Raw genomic sequence first — 22016 nt, 5'->3', positions numbered from 1 at the left:
CTCTGACATGATTCGTCACTGGAAATCCACAGAATTCGCGATACGCCAAGACTGTCAGAAGTGCAATTCGCTCACAATTTCCGAAGAACTTCATTTTCTAAATTTGTACTGCATGTTTCCCTGTAAGTTTTCGTCGTGAGACAGATGTAGACCTCATGGTTAGGAAAAATTTAATTGTGAAATAGAAAATTTAGACCAAATTGGCCATTTTATTTGCTGCGTCTTTCGGTATGATCAGCTGCCAAAAGAACACATCTAGTATGCAGCTGTCTCGACAGGCGGACCCAGTGATCTGCTCTATTAGAGAGGGAAAGGAGAGATGGATCTCGAAATAACTCTTGTTAATGGAAAAAAGCAATTAGGAATGAATGAAACATGAACAGGCACTATAAATTTCATTTGTTCAGTAACGCATTTCTGTTGGTATTTTGGCTAGTGAATTGATTGGTGGATTGGTAATAGACAATGTAACCTGCTGCCTGGTATGCTCTTATGTTAAATAGGTTCACCGGAAACAATTCTGCAACACTGAAATTTGATTTGATTTGGTGTAGGTAGTTCTGCCTTTTCCAGTAAGGCCACAAAAAATTGAGTTAAGCTTACACAATAACTATAAAATGAGTTCTCTAAAAGTGAGGCAGACAGTGTCCTTCAGAGTTTTCTCAAAGGAACCACTTTGAAATTAGTGGAAACTCACTCACGTTTGCCAATCACTTTTTGTGATTTCATTTTGGAATGTAAAAAAAATCGATTTTATGACATTGAAGGGCAGTCTGTTATCCTGGCAAGTTTCAGAAAGCAAACATTAGTCACAGCATTTCTTTATTCAGCGAATGATATTTCACAGCTTTTTATACTTCTTGTATACTCGGGAGTGGTGATGTAGCACATCTTCAGTTTCAGGGACATTGCGTGTTCTTTGCTTTTGTGCACTCTCAAAGCATTCCTTGACATCGAACATATTCAGGAACTCTGTCCTTATAAACATTTCACTGATTCGTGTGTATAGGTACAATATGTTGAAAATTAAGTGCCTTTGGGATAAAGCCTCACTGTCTTAGTCCATCTCAATTTCGCGCTCATAGTGCCACCACCATCAGCATTTCAAATTTACACGAAAGATATGTGAAGTTATAAAACAGCCTGCATAGTACAGCGAATTTGCTGTTTCAGTGCAATTGCAAACGTGAGTGCAGCTGGAGAATGCATTGCGCTGACAGAAATGTAATTTCTCCTCTCTTTGGATGGCTGCCACTCTGCATTCCTCAGCCATGCGTGTGTCTGTGTGCTTGTAAGCGCTTGTCCCTGATTGGTGGATGTGTGCTGCATTCAAGGACTGGTGCGTGCCTTACTTGTCCCCCGCTGCTTAGACGAAAGACCTGCATCGGCTGCTGTCGGCTGAAGGGGATGCTTGGAAGCAGAACCATCTCATCTACCAAAAAATGGACCTCATTACCATGGAGGAGAAAACGCGAAACAGCGAGTACATGAGCCTCGAGGAGTTCCATGCTGATGCCCAGACCATCGTTCACAATGTTGTCATCTATTACGGCAGTGCGTAGGCTTTCTTTTTTGTGTCTGTTTGTTTGTGGTTTCTTTTTATTTTTTTAATTGTTGTTAAAAGAATGTGCGCTCTGACATTGTTGCCATTGATAGATTTCCCCTGCCTACTGTAAACAGCTTCATAAACAGGCATATGGAGGGCAGGGGCAGAGCTTTCAGCAAATTTGCAAAACCTTGTTCTATTCAGTATTTTGGAAGTCTGGCTCATGACATACGTAAATGCAACATATTAAGGCGATCTTGCTTGTTTACCAATTTGTGGGCACTTTTCAGTTGCAGATAGGGAAGTGAGATGGCTCTGAAGATGTGATTCGTAGGTGATCTATGATAAACTTTCATACGCAAAGAGTGCAATGAAGTGCTTTTGCCAAGTGCAACCCAGTGGCCGAGAAAACTGCATATGCACACGAGCTCGTTCTCGTTGCCTTGATGCGGGGGGCTAGGGGGCTGAAAATTTGTTCAAATTGCAGTCAAACCTCATTACAGCAGACAGGTAAAAAAACAAAACCAATAATTCGGTATAGCTGAAATTTTTGATGTAATTTTTACCAAAAACTCACACGGGAGAAGTGCAGTATATTTAATGAAAGGATGATGACTGGGAGAAATCTTTTCAGAATTTCAGCGCCGTTTCGAAGCCAGGGGCAGTGATTGCGGAGGCCACAAAAAACCGCACCAAACACCGTTTAGGTTGGCTTCCATGCACATCGCCACCGGCATGTGACGGCGGCAAGTCGAATGCGAGATAGGGTAGCTTCCTCTCAATATAGTAGTGTTGCATGAAAAATAAGATGCCAGAGCTAAAGCTATCGCTGTTTTCACCACCTCCATGACAGTTGATATGAGCACAGTATGGCTTCTGTAAGGCTACAACTGATCATGCTGCTGGTTCCAGGGCATTATCAATGAGTGCAAGAGGAGCAAACTGGTGTCGACTGCCTGGCCACCTACTTTTCATGCCGGTGTATCTTCTGTGGTGTTGTTAGCAACTGCGGGATAGTGTTCCTGTATATGCTTCCCCAGAGTGTGAAGTTGCTTGACAGTCTTGTGCACGCTGCTTCACCTAGGGCGGCAATCAGGTGATCCTGCTGGCATCAAATGTTCCAATTTTTTCTGGCGGAGCTGACTTTACAAATGCAATGCTGCTTCTTAGCATGTGCATATCTCCCTGAGGCGCTATGTGCAGGCACTTGACACCATCTTCCCATGCGCACTGGTACTGCCACTGTCACTGGCGGCGAGTGATACGTGGTAGCGGTGGCAGTACACGCTATGCTAAAAGTCTTTATTTAGCATAGCATGTACTGTGTTACCGTTACTGGAGTGTAAACCGCTGCGGTGGCTCTGTGTTTATGGCGCTCGGCTGCTGGCCCGAAAGATGCAGGTTCGAAGCTGGATACGGCGGTCGCATTTCATTGGAGGCGAAATGCTAGAGGCCCTTGTACTGTGCGATGTCGGTGCACATTAAAGAACCCCAGGTTTTAGAAATTTCTGGAGCCCTTCACTATGGAGTCTCTCACAGCCTCAGGCCTCAGTCGCTTTCGGACGTTAAACCCTCTATAATCTTATAAGTTACTGGAGTACCAGGTACACATGTGCGCATGTGCGAGATTTGCTGGAGGTGGCAACGATACCAAGGCACAGCATAACATCCGATGTCTTACGCCTTGGATGGAGTAGAAATCGCAGGTTACTGCGAACAGAACTTATATGAGCACTTCATTAAATGCATGGTGATCCCGTTCATGCTATGGTGCAGCAAAACACTGGGCAAATCACCGAATATTTCTGGATGAGTTATGTCATGATCGAGTTTGTTGTCTTTGAAATAATGCTGAACTCTTGCATCAGTAGTCATGATCTTAAACAAGGAAAATGTGTCGTTTTTGATCCATCATACCTTGGAGGCTAAGAAAAGCAAGTGAAGTACTGAACTCTGCCGGCAGTGCACGAATCATAACTCCTGCCACGCAAGGAATGGCTTTGCCGTAGAACTTGGTACTTTGCTTTGCCGCAGAGCTATGCTTCCTGCGGGAGCATATACAGAAACACTAGTGTGAGATTAAGTATGAACTGTGGCACGAACACTTGCCACACCTTCACCAGACTAGTAGTGACACAAAGCCTCCCACCTGTCATCTGAGCGGGCATAGCTCGGCAGTTCAATATCCGTTTTATGGCCAGCCACATTTCATACACAGTAAGCATTGCATGTGTTTAGGAACAGTTCAATTTAGCCAATAATTCATAATATCCGTGTTCGTTATGTGGAGGTTTGACTGTATGTGGAGTATTAAGGGGAGCCTTTTTAATATGCTTGATGTTGAGGAGACCAAAGCTTTATTTCGGATAAACCAGATAATCAAATTAGCAAGATTAGTGTATTCATTACAAATGCATGCGGATGAACCTGCACGTACAAAAAGGTGTGAACCCAAAGTGTGTGTGAAGACACTAGTTATGGCAGTGTCATCAGGAATGCCATTCCGCAAGCTGAAAAATATTGTCGCTGTATTCTTGTCAAAATGAGCCGGCAGCCGTCTGTAATGTTTCTGGACAGCCATGTTGCTAAACACATCCCTTGTGCCATCTTTTTTCCTCTCCCTTCCCTGTTCCTTCTCCTCTGCAGTACACAGTTGCATGGCCGACATGGCCCGTCAAATGTTGCGTGACTGCAGCTACGACCTCAACGAAATCCGGCAGTGCAGCGCCTGCTACCGCATGTCCAACGAGAAGCGTGACAAGTACTGGTTCTGCCAGCCATGCGACCCACCACACGATTTGGTCTTTGCCAAGCAGAAAGGATTCCCCTTCTGGCCAGCCAAGGTCATCCGGGTCGACGACCAGTGCTACGACGTTCGCTTCTTTGGTGGCTATCATCAAAGGTCAGTGTTGACTGGCTTTCTGGCTGCTGAAGTGCAGGAAATTTCAAACTTTGCTCTCATCTCATTGCTGCACGAAAGGGCAGCAGTAGTTGGAAGGTTCTGTGATATATTATGCTTGGTGTTCCTGACCTTAGTGGCTGTTTTCAGTTCAGTTTCCTTACAAATCTTTCCATCACAGTCAAATTTAGAAAGCTCAAAACATGGGTTGTTTTTCATGTAAAGTGTGCTGTCACGTTAATTAATAAAATCTATGACATTATTTCTGACTGCTGCAGTTACACCAATGCATTTTTGCATGGGCAGTGGTCAGTCTCTTTTTGGGCTTTAGTGACATTGACTCTTTGTCTGGACTGCTGTGTTACTCTTCTCTCTCTTTCTAGTTGGTTTCTGACTGCTGCAGTTACACCAATGCATTTTTGCATGGGCAGTGGTCAGTCTCTTTTTGGGCTTTAGTGACATTGACTCTTTGTCTGGGCTGCTGTGTTACTCTTCTCTCTCTTTCTAGTTGGTAGAGAACCATACGCAAAATTAGGAGGTCGTGGGTTTGGATCCCACTGGCGGCATCTGGTTGTTTTTCTCCTGCTTTCTGATCAATTATCTTTAATAAATAATTACCCTAATAACCTTCCATTGATAAACACCACAAATTAAAGAGAATAAAAATCCCATATGCTCCTTGGTTTCAGTGACTGTTGGTTTCCGTCATGTATGTCATAACGAGCGCTCTTTCCCCTTCTCTTGCCAGCTTACAAGGAGGGGAAGTTACATTTCCGATCTGAACTGTTTGCTGCAGTTATTCTGCTCTGAATGTTTGTGTGTGGCGATTGTTGTGAAGGTGGTTCATTCAAGGGCGTCACTTTGTGGCCACTTCAGCCTTCAAGAGGGTCAATGTATTAAAGGGACACTGGGGACTAATTGAAGTTGGCCCATATCGATAGGGTACTGCATTCTAACTGCAAAGAGACCACTCTCATAGAAACTGAGCTTTTATAAGCTTGAAAAGACAAAGAAAATGGCTGGGGTTCAATGTGGCTTGAACCTAGTTATACGAGCGAAGGCTCTGTTGAGCATGGTCCCCACTGTCTGAAATCAAAGATCAAGGTCAAGGGTCAAGGACAGGTACCCAATGGTCATAGTCATACGATCACGTGGTCATACTACCAAGGCTTGGGCCATACCACCGTGCAGTTAAGTTTGGTTTGACCTTGTGAGACATTGAAGGTCGTTGATGTGGTGCCCGCTGTCTCAGATCAAATGTCAACGCCAAAGGTCGAAGTCAGGTACCCAGTGGTCGAAGTCATATGATCACGTGGTCATACTACCATAGCTTGGGCCATACCTCCACGCAGTTAAGTTCGATTTGACCTTGTGAGGCATTGACAGTCATTTTCTCATCCACATCGAAATCGGAAGTTGTACCCCAAGGAGTAGAGCTCTCGTTCTAAAACGACGAAATACGGTTGTCGCCCTCACCGGCCGATTGTGGAAGTTAAGTGCATGCATCGACACCAATTTTTATGCGCTGATCCCAAACTCAGCACTACACTGCCATTCACTTCAAAACGGTAGCAACCCTGCCTTTTCGTTAAGGGCATCACGAGTTTGTATGCAATGGCGGGATGATTTTTCAATCGAATTTTCTTGGCGATAGTCTTTTGCTGCTGGACAAATGTCGAAGGACACTGAGGATCAATTTGTACTGAGAACAGAAATTGCATAGAAGTTGTCTTCAGTGTCCCTTTAAGCTCTATGCCTCTCCAGAACCTTCAGTGACCATTGAGTTGATTGATGGCTATGAAAACCATGCACTTTGCAGCACATCAAATTAGAAGCAGGATTGATTCAGAAATGGCTAGAATGAGACTTATAGCTTTGAACCGGTGTTCTAAGTTGAACATTGTTTGCACCTTTCTTCCCACATATTGTCCTGATTAGCTGTGAAAAAGAATTAGTGTTTATTAGGTGACTGATTTAGTTATTTTATTCACGTTACTATTCCCTGCATCACCTGCGCTGATGTGGTGTACTGGCGAGAAAGTTGCATTCAGGAAAAATGCACCGGAATGCACATTCATTTCAACCAGTGCTGTTGACTATGCTAGGCACTGCAAGCTAGCCTATGTCCATGTTTTGTGTTGTTGAAAGTGCGTGTTCTGAATAGAAGCGTGGAATTAATGGGATTCAAATGCCTACTGACGGCATTCCTAGGTCTTGAGCTGTGAATTTTAGCACCAAAATAAACTGTGCATCAATTTTATGAATTCTTTCCTTACTTGGGGATGTTTGGGGCACACTTAAAGGGTCCCTGAAAAGGGCGTTTGATGTTGCCTATGAAATGCTCACATTATGTAGAGTACAATATGAGCGTTCATGCCACGTACAAGACTTCAAAAGCGAGCCTATAATTTACAATACAATTTTTAAAACCCTCACTTCCGCACCTAGCGGCGACCTGCGGTGCTGAGCTTTCGCCCGAATCCACGCTCGTTACATCAACATCTACGCTCGTTACGTCATGTAGTGCTGTTACCGTCAGCAGCGGACTGCTAGCATTGGTTCGCGCATGTCGGCAGCCGGCAGAGGGGCCGAGTGCGAGGGGCCGGCAGAGGAGTGCCGACATTTCAGTGTGCGAAAAGTGACGAGAGGAGAGGGAAAGGTGCAAAGACGTGGAAATTCAAATTTTGACTACGGATAACTTAGCTTCCACAAAACGCGTCTAAAAAATTCTTGCCAGAGCATATTTGTGAAGCGGCGCCCTTTAGCATCTTAGGCACATTGCATCTTTTTCAGACCCCTTTCACAGCCCCTTTAAGAGCATTTTGATTATAAGGGCAAACCAGTGGTCTGCAGATTAGTGGCAAAAATATAAAAGGAAAATTTATTTGATAGTTGTCCTGCAGAAGGGTTCTATTCTCAGTGTCTTAGCCCCTTAATTTTTAGCTTTGGTATGGTAGCAGTGCTTGTTATATGTTTGCCCAAAATTGGCTGGTATGCTAAAATCGTTGCTGGAGTCGGCCACACTGGTTCAAAGGTAGGGAGAGGCCTCCTTTTCCTGATTTTGGCAGTCTGTTTAAAAAACTAAGCAGCCCCATAAAACATATGAGGCGGACGGTAGCTCATTGCAAAATTTACGTGTTTTGGGGGGGAGGGGGGGTGGGGGGGAAGGGAGGGAGACTCCGCAGGGCATTGTATGTTGTGTTGTGCTTAGTGGTTTGTCCAAGGTTTTCACTTATGCTTGTCGGAGTAGCGATGCCTGTTCCCTAGCGAGTTACTTGTGCAGGAAGATGAATGAACAGGTGAGGTATTGCAGTGCCTTGAGTGGTGTGCAAAATAGAGTCTCGGGGTGGGCCTATGGGGCTGTGATAGGAGTGCAGCCCTGACATCAGCTGTAGTGCTTCTTATTGTCTTTGTGTAGCAACAGGTGGGGCTAAGCTGCTTCCTGTGCTGGAGTTACTGGAACACTTTCAGAGTATGGCATTTATTTTTGCAGCGCTTCCAGGCATGGAAGAAATGTGGCTGCTCTGGCCCGATGTTGTCAGAACAGCGAGTATCAACGCTGGTAGGGAATTGGTATAGAGCAGCATCCCTCCAAAGATTATGGGCTCTTCTCTAGGACCTGCATTCATGTGCAAGGTGCTGCTTAAGCGAGTTATGAAAATTCTTTTTCCCATTTTGTCTGGGTGTTCATTCACAATATCTCCAAACCCAGCTGTGCCCATCATGGAGAAGTTTAACTTATTACTTATAATAATGATGTTGCGAAGGCAGATACCCAAGACGCCACAAACATGATTGTTGTGCTGGGAATGTTAAGCAGCAGCAGCCATATAACTTCTGAATCCAGTGGCGGGGAGAGGAGGGTTACAGTACTCTGAAAAAATTTCCACTGACTCTATTCCATGCCAACATCTACCATTGGGGCCTACATGCCTAATCCACCATTCTTTGATCTTGGGAAGAGTTTCTGACGGGGGGCCATTTGCTGCCTGCCCAGGGCCCTTGTGGACAAGGCGAACATAAAGCCAATCACAACAAGCCTGAAGGTGATAGCAGCCAAGCGCACTACGGCGCTCAACAAAGCGTTGGACGAGTTGCGTCGGCATCAGCAGCTGCTCGAGCAGCAGCGAAGGGGCGGCCGTGCCGGTGAAGGCACGCCATCAACTGGCGTGCCGCGAAAGAGGGGCCGGCCTCCGCGCGTGGTTCCGCCTTCTCCACCTCCTCCCGCGCCTACCCGCTCTGCATCTAGAGATGACGAAGAGGAGAAAGATGAGGATGAAGATGATGAGGATGAGGAGGAAGAGGACAAGTCAGGTTCTGAGGAGCAGGGGGAGTCTTCAGAGGAAGAGGCACCGTCTTCGTCTTCACCCCCAAAAAGGCTCCGGTTAAAGGTCTGCTGCCGCTTGTCATCTGTCTGTTGTACGAAGCAGCCTGCTGATTTCTTCTTTAGCATGCAGCAAGGATTTACAGGGAGAGAAATTCCTCATTGGTGCAAACAGGCTATCAGATGCTGTCATGTAAAATGGAAAAGCCGGTAAAATATTTTGTGTAAGGAAGTATTGCCAGGGTGTGTAGTGGCAATGCGTGATAATGCAGAGTGCTAACATGGTCTTATCCGTACTCACTCTCAAAAGAATAAATCACATTGCACCATGAATAGATAAAAATTGGCAAGGTAAAATTGAACTAAATGTGCAATAATAGCTTTTAATGGAATACAGCTTTAGTGCACCGCAGTTTGTTTTTTGGGTAGAACCAAGTTTCACTTCATTTCGTTACTACTCGTGATGCAAAATGGTATTACAGAGGGAAGGGGTAAAATATATATGTACCATTATAAACAGAAAATAACAACACTGCAGAAAAAAGCATTACCAGTTGCGAGAATTATAATTATATAAATTTAGCTAATTGCACATTGGTGGTGCTGATCTTAAATGGTAGAGATGAATCCAGAATGGCGTTTCCAAACTTGTGATGGTTATGTTCTTATGATCATTCAGAATTTTTTGTAAGCCATTGCCTTTGGGGGCTAAAATTAGAGTGCCAGGTGCTTAAAACACTTGATAGCTATAGGCCATTGTGTGAGGTAAAAAGAAAAGTGGCTAAACAGAGTACATAGGCAAAATAAATGGTGAAGAAGGAGGATGTGTCTTGTGAAGTTTGTGAGTTCTACCCATTACCTTTCCTTTCCAGGATGAGTCATCATCTGAAGACCACAACGTAGTATCATCATCCTGCCAAGAATCCCCTAGCAGTAGAGTTTCCACATCAACACAGACGCACAGAAAGGTTTGTTTGCCAGCTAAATGTATCGTGCTAGGGGAATGGAAAACCGTCTTAGTATTGCGATTTCTACAGAATTCATGCTAGCATCAGTGTAAAATAATCTGCAGCAGATTGCATTGCAGTAAAAATAATAATGACTCTGGTGCCATGTGGTGCGATGGTGTCATGCAGTGTTTATGCATTGTTTACGCAGTGTACTACATGATCTACAGGGTGTACAAAGATGAACACTGGTTCAGGAAAGTTTTGTTTAGTTCCGTAACTCAGTGTTCCCAAGGGGTCATTAAAACACATCAGGTAGCAGTCAGCATAAAAATGATATTCCACCAGCATTCATCACCTGTAATATGAGACAATTTAGGTGTTCATCATGAATAAAACTGCAGTATAAATGTTCATGGAAGTCAAGCAATGGTATCCTTTCACCAAGCTGCCCTTGCACCATTTAAATGTCATCATTTGTGCAAATCATAATTGTTCATGTAAGTGTTCATACTGTTCATGTAAATTGTTCATTATGAAAATATACACATTCACGTGAATGTAAACATTCCTAGTGAACAAAATTTGCAACAGTGGCATCCATCTTGTGTAAATAAATTGGAGAACACGTCCGGGGCCAATCCACATTAGTGCTGATATGTGGCTGCTTCATGGGCAAGTGTTGTCATCATACCAGCAAAACTGTTGGTTTGTATGGATTGAGCTGCCGCATTCAGGTCTTGCAGGTCTGGACGAGAATTACGTGACACAGACCACGGTTTAAAGGAAAGCGTTAATTTTTTTCATCTTTCTTTGATGCACTCAGATGTTGGGAGGCATGAACAAGACACCTACCATAGAGGAGATTCCAGTCAAATGCGACTGTGACACCAAGTACCGGCAGGCCTTCAGGGAGCTTAGGGAGAAGCTGGAGGCCAAGTATAGGGAGGAAAAGGAGCACTTAGTGCAACAAGTCCGGGAAGAGGTGTGTATGCCTTTGTGTTCTTGTGGTATATTCAGTGCCCACTAATTCATTCTTTCATCTTTCATGCCCCTGCATGATGTGCGAACAGGTTCAAAAACAGGTTTTTAAAAAGAGTTCCGCACAGCCCCTTGGGATCCTTGGAGTGCTGTTTGGGTTCTCGAAGTATTTAAACTGGCGCATGCTATAACTCCCTCCTTTCTTTTGCCCACATTATTTTGTGACTAATCATACTGTAATTGCTTGCAGCAGTAATTGTTAACAGAATTTGGGCATTTTTTGAGGGACTGTTCACTGCATGCTCTTTTATGTGTGTTTGTGAGGCAGGAAGGAGTGGAACCCATGACATGTGGAGTTTGTCGGTACTTTTTGAAAGCCATTGGGGTTTCCCAAGGCTAAAAAAAAAAATATTGACGACCCCTGCTTTATGTACTCAGGGCACTGAGAAAACAGTGCAGCCGCTTCAATGGCTCTGTTGCATTTGCACTCCTTGGCTGCTGCGCAGGTCCAAACACAGTGTGAGGCTGAAAAGCTGAAAGAAGTGAGTGCCGTGCTGGAACGCATGCGTGTTGAAATAGAGCAGCACAAGGCTCGGGACAAGGAGGTCCACGAGCAGGACATCCTGAAGCTGCAGGAGCGGCACCGGCAGGAAATTTCGGACACCAAAAAGAAGCAGTGGGTAAGTGCCCCAGCTGTATGTGGGATCTTTTTTTGGGTGAACAGCATTGCTGTTGCCATTATAGTATATGCTGTGACTGAAAACTCCTGCATCCATCTGCTGCCTTCGGGCACTGTTTCCCAGTTGGGCGTTAGCCTTAAAGGGACACTGAGGAGAGCTCTATCATTTTTTTTTTGTTAGCAAAATCTGATACTTCGGCATTTCATAGCTTTGTTGCCACTTGTCCGGGCGCGAAAGATGCATTTATTTCAAAGAAATTTTGGATTCGAAGTGGAGAAAGTTTTTCCCGCCGCTCTGATTCAAACTCGAGAACTCTTATGACGACACGGGGAACTCTTATGGCGTCACAGTACGGAGTGACGTGATACGTGACGTAAACGCAGACTCCATGATCTCTGATGGCTAGCGGTGCGGTGCGCAACCTTTCTTTGCTAGCCTCAGAGATTCGTGGCTTCCATGAAGTAAGGAAAATTCCTCCAAGGTGGCGCCTCTTGTCCTAGGAAGTCATCACGCTTGTACTTGCGAGATTGGCCTGTGGCGGCGACACCTGTATTTTGGTTCTTGCTATTTTCTACATTACTAGAGCTTTGTTTTCAGTAAGAGTGGCGTTTTTGTGATCAGGAGCTGCTATTCTATCGATACAAGCCAACTTCCATTTCTCCTCAGAGTCCCTTTAAGGTATAGCCGGCAAGCAAATTTCTGTGGGACACTTGTGTGCAGAAAAGCCTTCATCTGATTATTTCAGCCAAGTCACATATGCCAGTCCCCCGAAATGCATGCAAGTATTCAGGGGACGTGCCGCATGCTTTACTGCTGATATTGGTACCAGGCAACCTGGTTGCAAGGCAGGGCTGCAGTGATTTTGTTGCTAAGCACGTGTGTCCTGTAGACTTTTACTGCCAACTGTACATGTGGGCTTGGGTCATATGGTGTTGGTGTGATTGGGAGAAGGTGCACTCGCTTAAAGGGTGTGGGGTGAAGTCAGTGATCGCCATCACTTTTTTATCGTGGGTAGCTTTCTTGAGTCAATCTTTTTGGCCATGCATCTGGCATTTAACCCTCTAGCAGACTTGGACAAGCATAAGCCAGCCGGCTGTCATTTCTGCCTCATGACGAGTCGAGCTTATCAGTGATTTTTGCCACTCGGTGTCCGTTTTATGGCGAGTTGGGCTCGTCCAGAGCATATTTTTGGTATGCTGACAAATGGCAGCACGGGTACTAGATAACCATTTTGGTGACATTTAAAAAAAAAATGTTTCAGTTTAGGAGCTAATGTCACTTACTACATTCAGCTGTCCTAATGCTGAACTCACCTTTGCAGTGCTACAACTGCGAAGCGGAAGCTATCTACCACTGCTGTTGGAACACCCTGTACTGCAGTGTTGAGTGCCAGCAGGTTCACTGGCACAAAGAACACAAGCGCTCGTGTCGACGCAAGCAGTGATTGTACAGCAATCATCTTTCGTCTCCTCCGCCTTCACCAGTCGCGCATCTCACAACGAGACCTCTTCACACCACCATCATGCAGAGACCATCCTCCTGTACTTTTTCTATGAACGTGTCTTACTTCAGGGCAAAGGGGGTGTTTTGTAGCAGTTGCTGACACAAATCTTTAAGAGTGGCCCAAAGGGAAAAAAACAAAAAGTTGGAGCTTTCTCGCACTTCAGCACGATTCTCTTCTGACTGGTGCAATACTGAATTTGATGGCAAGAGGATGCAGCTGCCGGTAGTAATGTGCATCAGCCATAATTTGTTCTTAAATCTCTTTACCTTCTGCGCTTCGTATTTGATGTGGAATTTGGACAAATTTCGAGCACCAGCCCCAGATTTTGTACTATTCCATGTTCCCTCATGATGCAATCTGTCCGAAGCGATATAAGATTAAAAAAATTGCTGACTGCAGCAGAAAAAAAAAGTCTTTTGGCATTGTGGCCATTGTTGAGCCTTTCATGTAATGGAGGACGTTTGATTGAAATATTGTACTGCTGTTTCATGGGTGGAGAAGGTTCTCGAGCTTGCCATCATGTCACCAGTTTCGTGAGAAACAAACGTTGTGTGGTGTTAAGGTGCGGATTCATCCCATCCTTGGCCAGCTGTTCAAGAGACTCTGGAGTGCATATCTGACCTGTTTGTACATAGAACCTGATTTAACAAGTTATGACCGTGGCAGTGGCAACTGAAGCTTTTTGCTTCTTTCCTGTTATTTGTCCAGCTTTCATTTTTTACCTGGTTAACTGAGTCTTGAACGTTTCCCTTTTCCTGCACAGTGACATTTTGCAACGCTTTCCTACTCCAGTAAATCTTGGGGCTTCTGTATTGTGGTCCAAGAATGCATAGATCTTCAGAGGCAAGCAGTAGCTTATGCAAGGGTGCACCTCCTTATGTTGATATGAGGAGTTGAAACCTAGTGTGTCGTTAGGTGTGTTGTATATGCAGTGGACCGTGCTTGAGTGAAACTTGCAGAAGAAGAAGATGTGTTTAATTTGACTGCAGTTTTCTTAGACAAAGTATGTGACTGTTTTGGAATACAACATTATTAAATGGCACAAAGTGCCATTGGTAGAAATGAGGTCATACAACATTATTAAATGGCACAAAGTGCCATTGGTAGAAATGAGGTCAATACGGGCAATGCAGTATTACTGCAGTTGCACTCTTACCTCATCTTTTTGAAAAGAGAATATGCGCACACACATGCTCAAAGATGAGCAGCTAACACTAAACGAAGAGATTGGCAGATTTTTATTGTCGCACAACCTTTCCTGACCATCTCTGCCAAGCTGGATTGATAGGATGGCAGGGTGACATTGTTTACATAACATCTTGCTTTTATTGTTTCGTGTGGCATTGTTTACATAACATCTTGCAGCATGTGAACCTGCCAAGAATTAAGTTGTCTTGTTCTCTAACTGTCCCCCGTTATAAATTTGTGCTGAAGACACTGAACTCCTGTGGAATCAATGTGGCCAAATACTTGTTTTCATTTCTGATGCAAAAAATAAAACGGGTGCCTCCTGTAACTACTTGTTTGCCCATCATAATAATCGTATTGTTTAAAGAGGACACCCAACTATAATTCAAAAGCAGCAAGCAGTGTTATGTTGCTTTGGATAGGCTTATTCATTTTGCGTGTTGAGAGTGCAGATTTGGGAAAGCACGGGTGCTGCTACGAATCAGGGAAAACTTTCTTCACGCACAGCTTCGGTATGCTCATGCAGAAACGTGTATGCGCACTGGAAATTGCTGCCGCTGAGCACCGCATTGCACAACAACAGCGCACAGTTTTTCTGTTACAGAGATCTAACTTTAGTGAGTTCATGCGGCAACTTTTGCAGTGAACCACAAGTGCAAATTTGGCCATGCTAATAGCATAATTCACAGAAGGAAGTTTAGATAATATTAAACATCGGCTGGTGTTGGAAGAGGCCTCTGGCAGCGAACGTAATGTGGCTGATGATGATGAGTGACTGGCAGAGTTTATAATATCGCTTGTTTTGTTGTGTACTCCTTTGCCTTGTGGGTGGATGATCATAGCTTTAACCTCAGTTAGTATTTTTTAGAACTAGGGAAGCTCGTTTTAGATTTACTTTAGCTAAGTTTGCTAGAGAGGTGTCTTGGTTATGCATTAAAGTCTAAGAAAATTGCCAGAGTTGCATACTCTGGCCTGCGTATTCAGAGGTTTTGTCTTCTTCGGTTGGCTCAAATTTATCAGGATTAGTTACTACTGGCCTTCATATTTACATGGAATGTGATTGCCTTGGGGTATTCCAGAAACATCTCAAACATTTAACATTCCCATTTTATTTCTCGGCTCTTGCAGTGATTGCGTTGAGCTTTCTCATAGGATGTCCAGTAATGTCCAGGCTTAGACTCCTCTGAAAGCAATGTAAAAGCAATGCCAGTATAACCCTTCAAATGGCCTATTGCAGTTAACAGTTGGCTCAGTACTGTAAATATGGTTTGGCCTCCGCTTCTTTATGTGTTAGTGATTGCAGTTTTCAACATGTGTAATATTATTTTTGTTACTGGAGCAGAGACGTACTTTGGCAATGAAGGCATAGTTTTGGTGGAAACAAAAGTAAGCCATTGTATTCATTGTGCACCATGTTAAGGCTAGCCTGACCTCTATATTTTTCTTCTCTGTTTTTCACAGGCTTAAGGGCTAAGTGCTTGAGCTGTGCTGTACAAGACGACAATGTAAAAGTTGCAACCATACCATCATGATGTGCGGTGCTTGCCAAAAACATAATTCATGTTGGCAGCATTGCCAAGGCATTACCATCCTAGTCATTTCATGTTGCCCTCTGTGGTTAAAGGAAATTTTATCATTTTCCTGTCTCTCTGTTAAACCTTAAAGTGTGCTCAGTGCGAATGTTGGCCTGTACAGGCTTGCTTTTTAAGATGTGTGTTGCAGTCTTTCAGCCACGTGGCTTTAGTAATCATTAACAGCTCTGCTCTGTGCCTGTTTGTACCTTGCTTGCGCTTTGGCGTGGCATGACTACCTAATGCTTTGGTGTGCAAGTCTCTGCTTTCTGTGCTCTTAATGCTGCAGTTTTCATGTGCTGATTATTTTTTGAACAAGCATTGTAAAGGGGTGAGGGTAATATGCTTTATTCTGTTCTCGCCATTGTGCTAAGGCTTCCCGTTGACCATGTGGCTGAGCTAACTGCAACCATTGTATGCAAGGGGACTGGTGTTTAACCCATGCTGTAGTGCTTACTTGCTATCGAAACTGCTTTTTAGAAGTGCATAAACAGGACTCTGATATCAATTTATTGCGTGTTAGCTCATCAAGTCCGATAGGGCAGAGCTGTTAGCTTTCTTGGTTTAAAGTAGAGTGTGTGAAGTGCATAGTTGTTCAGGTGCAAAGGCCGGTGACCCCTGTCTAAGAAATGGAGGGCCTCCTTCTTTGTCTATATGGCAGTTTTGATGGTTGTTGTATGTGCATGCATGTGAAGGTTGCAAGAAGTTGTACTAGTTTGGCGATATTGTTGAAGCAGTAACTCCTGCTTCAGCACGCTTTTTCTTACAAGGTCGTTTCAGAAGGAGACACACCAGTACAGATTTAGTGCCATGCCAACGTGCTTTTCATCGGAATAGACCTTTTTTTTTTGTATAAAGTTAGCATTAGGGTGCCCTAAAATATGCTGTGAAAGCATCAATAATGTGCTTAGCAATGCTGCACAATTTCATTTTGTTTTCCTGCAGCTATAAAATGGACTTCTGTTGGATTAAGAGCTCTAGTATTATTTGTGAGAGAATAATGGGCTAGGGAGGTTCTTTACTAAAGTCAAATACAACTCAAGAACAAAACAGCAAATGCCCCTCAAAAGAGGCCCTCCAGCCAATGGTGTCCACCGATTGTCATGAGGGCTTGTTAACTCCCTTGCACCTGCTGGTGCGACATCCCAGATAGCTGGCAGCTGCATGGGGATTAGCCACAGATTAACCGTATTAACCACCACGTCAAGAGAATCGGTGGACACCACTGCTTAGAAGGCCTCCTTTTAACGCCTTTTAATGAGACAGCGTTAAGGCTCCCATTCTGCAGGAGATCTGGCGGCATCTGCATTGAGCGAAAAATCCCAGAGAAGCAACCAGGTCGGCCACCTGGGCCATGTGATCTTGTGGCGTCATCACAACCTGCCCACCACCACAGTGGCAGGTGGCAGTTAAATTAATGATTGGTTGCTCGGCAAGAGCAACCTGGGTCGCACAAGCCCCACCAATGGCAGCACCCGATATTGCAGGGCAGTGATTGTTCTTTTGTGTCATACCCTTAAGACAGTGCTTAAGTGTCCCCTCCAATTCTTTAGGAGCATTTTCCACTTCATTCTTCAGGTGTATCCGACTGTAGCTTGGAATTAGCTGTGGCAGTTAATCGGCCGCCCAACTCGTGAACATTGCTTTTCCTCCTCCAGATTCTTGTCCAAGGCATAGGAGTGAATGAAGGCTCCTTTTTTTGTTTAGCCTCACATACATTAGCAGCGTTTGCTTGTTACCGTCAACTTCCCTTGTTGCTGGCAGACTCATGACTTCTGATGCACCTTCGAAATTGAGCTATGTGGTCCTTACATATGATGCTGCGGTGTGCAAGCTAGGAGCTTTTAGGTCGCTTCAAGGGGGCAGTCTTGATCAGCACCCACTGTGCTGGCTAAGTGGCAGCAGTGTTATGCTGAGTTCGTGTTCAGGAGACAATTCGCTGTCATGGCATTTTCATGTTGAAAGGAAGCGAAATTTATGTTTGGAGCAAAGCACTCCAGCTTGTCGAAACTAACCCGAAGCTTTACTGCTCTGTTCTTCTCGGCACCGGTGTATTTAGCCTTGGCATGTTAAACTCCAACAATCAATCCTGCCATGTAAGGCGACACAATCTCTGCTATTCATTTTATGGGCACAAGGGTTGTTTAAAGGGTGAGAAAAGCTAGGTACTTGTAAGGATTTTTGGTAAATACATTAATAACATCTGGTTTTCTGATGACATTTTTCTGCTAATAAATGGCTCAGTTGTAGCATACACTTAGGGACCAAAATAAAGTACAATAGTGGACATAAATATTAACGGAAGAAAACTAAAGTAACGTTCAAAAGCTTTGAAAGAGGACAGCAGTTTATGATGGGTAGTTAGGAGGGGGGCATTGGAAGGAACTTTGTCTACTTAGGCTAGGTAGTGAGATCTGGACTATGCAAAAGACTGCCAGGTAAATGAGAATGATTGGAGTGCATTTTGCTGATTGGAGATGATGAGAAGAGGCCCTTGTCGTGCAGTGAATGTTATACGGCTGCTGTTGATGCTGTTGATGATGAATCAACCATGGAACTCCTTAGTCAGTGTTGGGCCATCACTGCTCTGTGTTACAAACCAGATGGGCTTCCTTTTTCTGGTACAATCACAAAGTGAACAATGGAGGGAAAACCTTGGGGTGCTTGCCAATGTTTCGACAAGTGGACTTGTCTTCGTGTGGGGTACTTTTCACCAGACGAAGAAAAGTCCACTTGTCGAAACGTTTTCCAGCACTCTGAAGTTTTCCCTCCATTGTTCACTTCGTGATTATCAAGAACCATATGACCAGCCTCTCTCTACCATATTTTTCTGGTGTAGTACTTCAGTTTATGCGAGCTTGCAATATTCAGAATTTGACTGCACCTTTTTTTTTTTTTCTCTTCATCCAAGCTACAAAATTAGACATGGACATTGTGCTGCATTCATAATACATTTAGAACTAGAATTTTTCAGTGGTGTTGAGTCAACATTCATGCGAGCACTTTCACTCACAGTAATTCGAACTTCTAGGGGCAACAAATTATCCTCGTTTGAATTGTCAGAAGCTTAAATTATCAAAATGAATAAAATATGTTCCAAGGCAAACCGGAGATTTACCGCACGAATGGAAGGCATTTTGTGCACATTTGGCCATCATGAATATCTGAGTACTCTTTGCAGTTGTCAGTATTCCACTTCTGGGGACATCACACTTCAGATATGCTGTACTCTTAGCACCTGATACGACGCGTTAACCCCCGATAAAGCAGGCTTTTAGGTTTCGTGAACAGCTAGGAGTGAGCTGGCTAAATCATTTAACAGGTTCACTACGCCTTCGGTGACCGGTGTGTCATGTTGTGTATTCCTGCTGTGTGGCGTGAATACTGAGTGGTGTTATGAAACCGTGGGATAGGTCAGATTTTTCGAAGAGTCTGTGAAAAACGCACATGCCAGGTTGCAATTGCCATTTGTTGTCGGTTTAGTAAGTTGACTTCGCTGGAGGCTCACTGGTAGGTCGCGCCGCAACCAAGAAAATCTAAAAGGTGGCCTAATGGTGGGCTACAATGCACAGGGAAAATTGCTGCCACATAATATAAGGAAGTGGGTACGGCAGAATTGTTGCAGTACTGTTGAGAATCGGCTTGTCCTGGCTATATGGTTAGTTTTCGTTTTTTCCACATTTTTGAGTGCTTTTTATGTTAAACCTGGCCATGCCCCAATGACCAACACCTTGCAAGTGTTGGCATTTCACGATATTCTTCCAGTAAAGCGCTGTTTCTCTGAAAAGTGCATGGTACAAGGGAGCAAAACTTTCAGTTTACTTAAAATCTTGTTTACGTCTGTGCTTGATTGCATGAAAAGGAAAGCCCTCAGCCCATGCTTTGACTGTCCAGCTAAGTTGCCAACAGCTAAAATAGCTGGAAGGCCAACTTTCCCCAGGAGGTAAGCCTTTGCAAGCTGTCAGTGAGAACTGGCCTAGCCATTAAAAAAAATTAGAAATCTGAAAAAAGAATTAACCTGTTCGGAGTATGCAGTTCATTTCAAATTAGTGCAGTGTAGCCGAGGTTTTGCAATTTATTTCAATTACCCGGAAGTACAAAGTTTTGAAGTTTGAAATATTTTGCTTCTTGTATTGGCGGTACGTGTGTCGTGATTGCATAGTTGTATAGCAGGCACTCGTGCACGGCAACCAAAATTTCTTGTGATTTGCTTTGTGGGAATAACGTGGAAACACCATTAATGGGCCTTGCGTGATTCAGTGTGTGCCTAAAATTATTTCTTTGCACAAACTGATATCATTGCTTTCACTTGTTTTGTGCCTTGTTTGCTCATGTAGAACACCATGCAGACATATTGGTTTTATGGCAGTGTGTGTCTTATTTGTGCATGGATATGTTTTAATTTATCAGCTTTTCAGAGGTGCAGTGTGGTGCTTCTTCTGAGAATGCTGGCTCTCTGTCTGCTCCTTATAATATCCAATGCACAATCTAAAGTGATGTGTGGCTATGCAACACTTGTTTCCAGGTATATTATGTTTTGATATGTACTACGAGTTTTCAACTGACGCAAGAAAAGTTTCATTGCCAAATGTCAAGGCTATGCACTTTGCACTTTAGTCTGAAGACCTGGAAGAGAATTGTCGTTATTTTTGTGTTCTTGCATAACAAGTAGACGGTGCAGCCAACTGCTGTAATGCGGGGTAATTGACGTATTACTGTGTAATTCACAATTGGGAGCTTTTGTGCTGTGCAATTTTATATCTGAACTCTGCCTTCACATTGCAGTTGAGTGTAACTCTGAGCTGTCTGTTCCATGAGAAAACCATAATGGGCTGCTATTTGTGCTTGTGCAATGAAGCATTTGACCCCATTTCAGTGACCAACTATGAAAGGCTGCAGCCTGCAGGCCCGATTTTCAAATGTGTTTGAGTGACCCGAGTTATAGAGATATGAGATATCATAGCAGGGAGCATTATACAATACACATTTTAGTGCAAAGTGCAATGATATTTGTGGTGGGTGATATTCGACAAGTTAGGTTCATAGTATATATGGCTGTGCCTGGTGTTGTCTACATGTGTGTTTGCAAGAGTTTATGCAAGTCAATATATCATACTGACAACAACTTGCAATTAGTTGCTGCAAGTTGTACCAATGGTAAATTAGAGATCGGTAGCTGTTGAAGCAAGAAGGGCTGAAGCTGCCTCCTCCGAGTTTAAAGTGGTACGCAAAAGAAAGCTAGTTGGGTTTTCTGTATGGAAGGAAATCGGCAACATGGATAGAAGCAGCTGTAAATTTTAATGTGAGCTGAGCGGAAATGAAGTACTGGCTGATTACCGCACAATGTAGCAGTTGCTTCATATTTAAGTTTTCATGTTGATATCGAAAGTGTCGCACCAAGCAAATGCAGTCGTGCTATTAATTTGGTAACTAGCCCATTCTCGCTGTCATTTTGAATGAACTTGTTTGGTTTTTTTCCAAGCGATTTCATTTCTTAGCAGCTGTCTCACACCTAGGGGTTTTACCAAGGCCACAGTCAAGCAACGTGGTGTCTTTCTGGCAATAAAATGTTATCAGGGAATGGGAGATAACTCAGTAATTCTTTGGCCTAGGAAGAATGCCGGAGAGAATTGCAGTCAGCTGTAATGGCTTGTTTTTCTCTTGTGAAAAGGGCACAAGCAGTAGTTTCGCATGGGTACTTTGTTCCATTCATCTTGAGTAGCGAGCCTAAACCTCTTTCTCAATTGAGCACAAGGATTGTAAGGATGCATGGTGTAAGGTAATTGCTAATACCATTCCTAGGAGGTTCTGAGTTTGGTTGCACTGTTGGGTACATCCCATCACCGGCAATGTAGCACCGAAACTTCTTGTGGTTATGGACAAGGACTGCAGTGTGCGGTCGATATTTTATCATTCATGTACATTCTTGGTACAGCTCGGTGAAGCGAAAATGCAAGTGGTGGTGTTTGGTGGCACATCCCATAGTCATCGTGGGAGGTTCAGTGTCGCATATGTATTGCAAACTCATTTTGTATAAATTTCGCACCGGTTTTTGTTTCTCCACACTTGTTCATCGTGACTAGAGCGTGTCCATATATTAAATGTTGACATCCTGCCATCATTTTGGCATGTAACCATAGTGCTTGTACACTGTTATGTAGTATGTTGTCTTGTGATGTATATGCTTTGTGCAGGATGTGTTCTTATGTTAGACTGCATGGAGATTGCGAATGCTTACTGAATGAGGATGTATTAAACTTTTTGTGGGACACTCGTCATCCTTGTTTCTTTTCTTCTTCTTGCAACTTTCTAGAGTGTTCTTGCACATTCAGAGTTGATATACTTCGAGAAGAAAGATGACTAATAGCGATTTGTG

At 43.8% G+C, this 22016-nt stretch overlaps 1 protein-coding gene across 1 annotated transcript in view; it reads left to right on the top strand.

Annotated features, from left to right (window-relative positions):
* LOC144125434 (zinc finger MYND domain-containing protein 11) overlaps positions 1 to 13021 on the top strand; it is a 48577-nt gene extending 35556 nt beyond the window's left edge. Inside the window, 7 exon segments of the mRNA XM_077658804.1 lie at positions 1371 to 1554; positions 4193 to 4448; positions 8443 to 8836; positions 9642 to 9737; positions 10543 to 10701; positions 11204 to 11377; positions 12699 to 13021. Of these exon segments, the coding sequence (XP_077514930.1) occupies positions 1371 to 1554; positions 4193 to 4448; positions 8443 to 8836; positions 9642 to 9737; positions 10543 to 10701; positions 11204 to 11377; positions 12699 to 12821 (1386 nt within the window). The 3' untranslated portion in view covers positions 12822 to 13021.
* The last annotated feature ends 8995 nt before the right edge of the window (positions 13022 to 22016 follow it).

This window comes from Amblyomma americanum, chromosome 3 (genome assembly GCF_052857255.1).
Source record: "Amblyomma americanum isolate KBUSLIRL-KWMA chromosome 3, ASM5285725v1, whole genome shotgun sequence".
Taxonomy (NCBI): Eukaryota; Metazoa; Arthropoda; class Arachnida; order Ixodida; family Ixodidae; genus Amblyomma; species Amblyomma americanum.
This window is presented reverse-complemented; position numbering and strand designations above follow the sequence as displayed.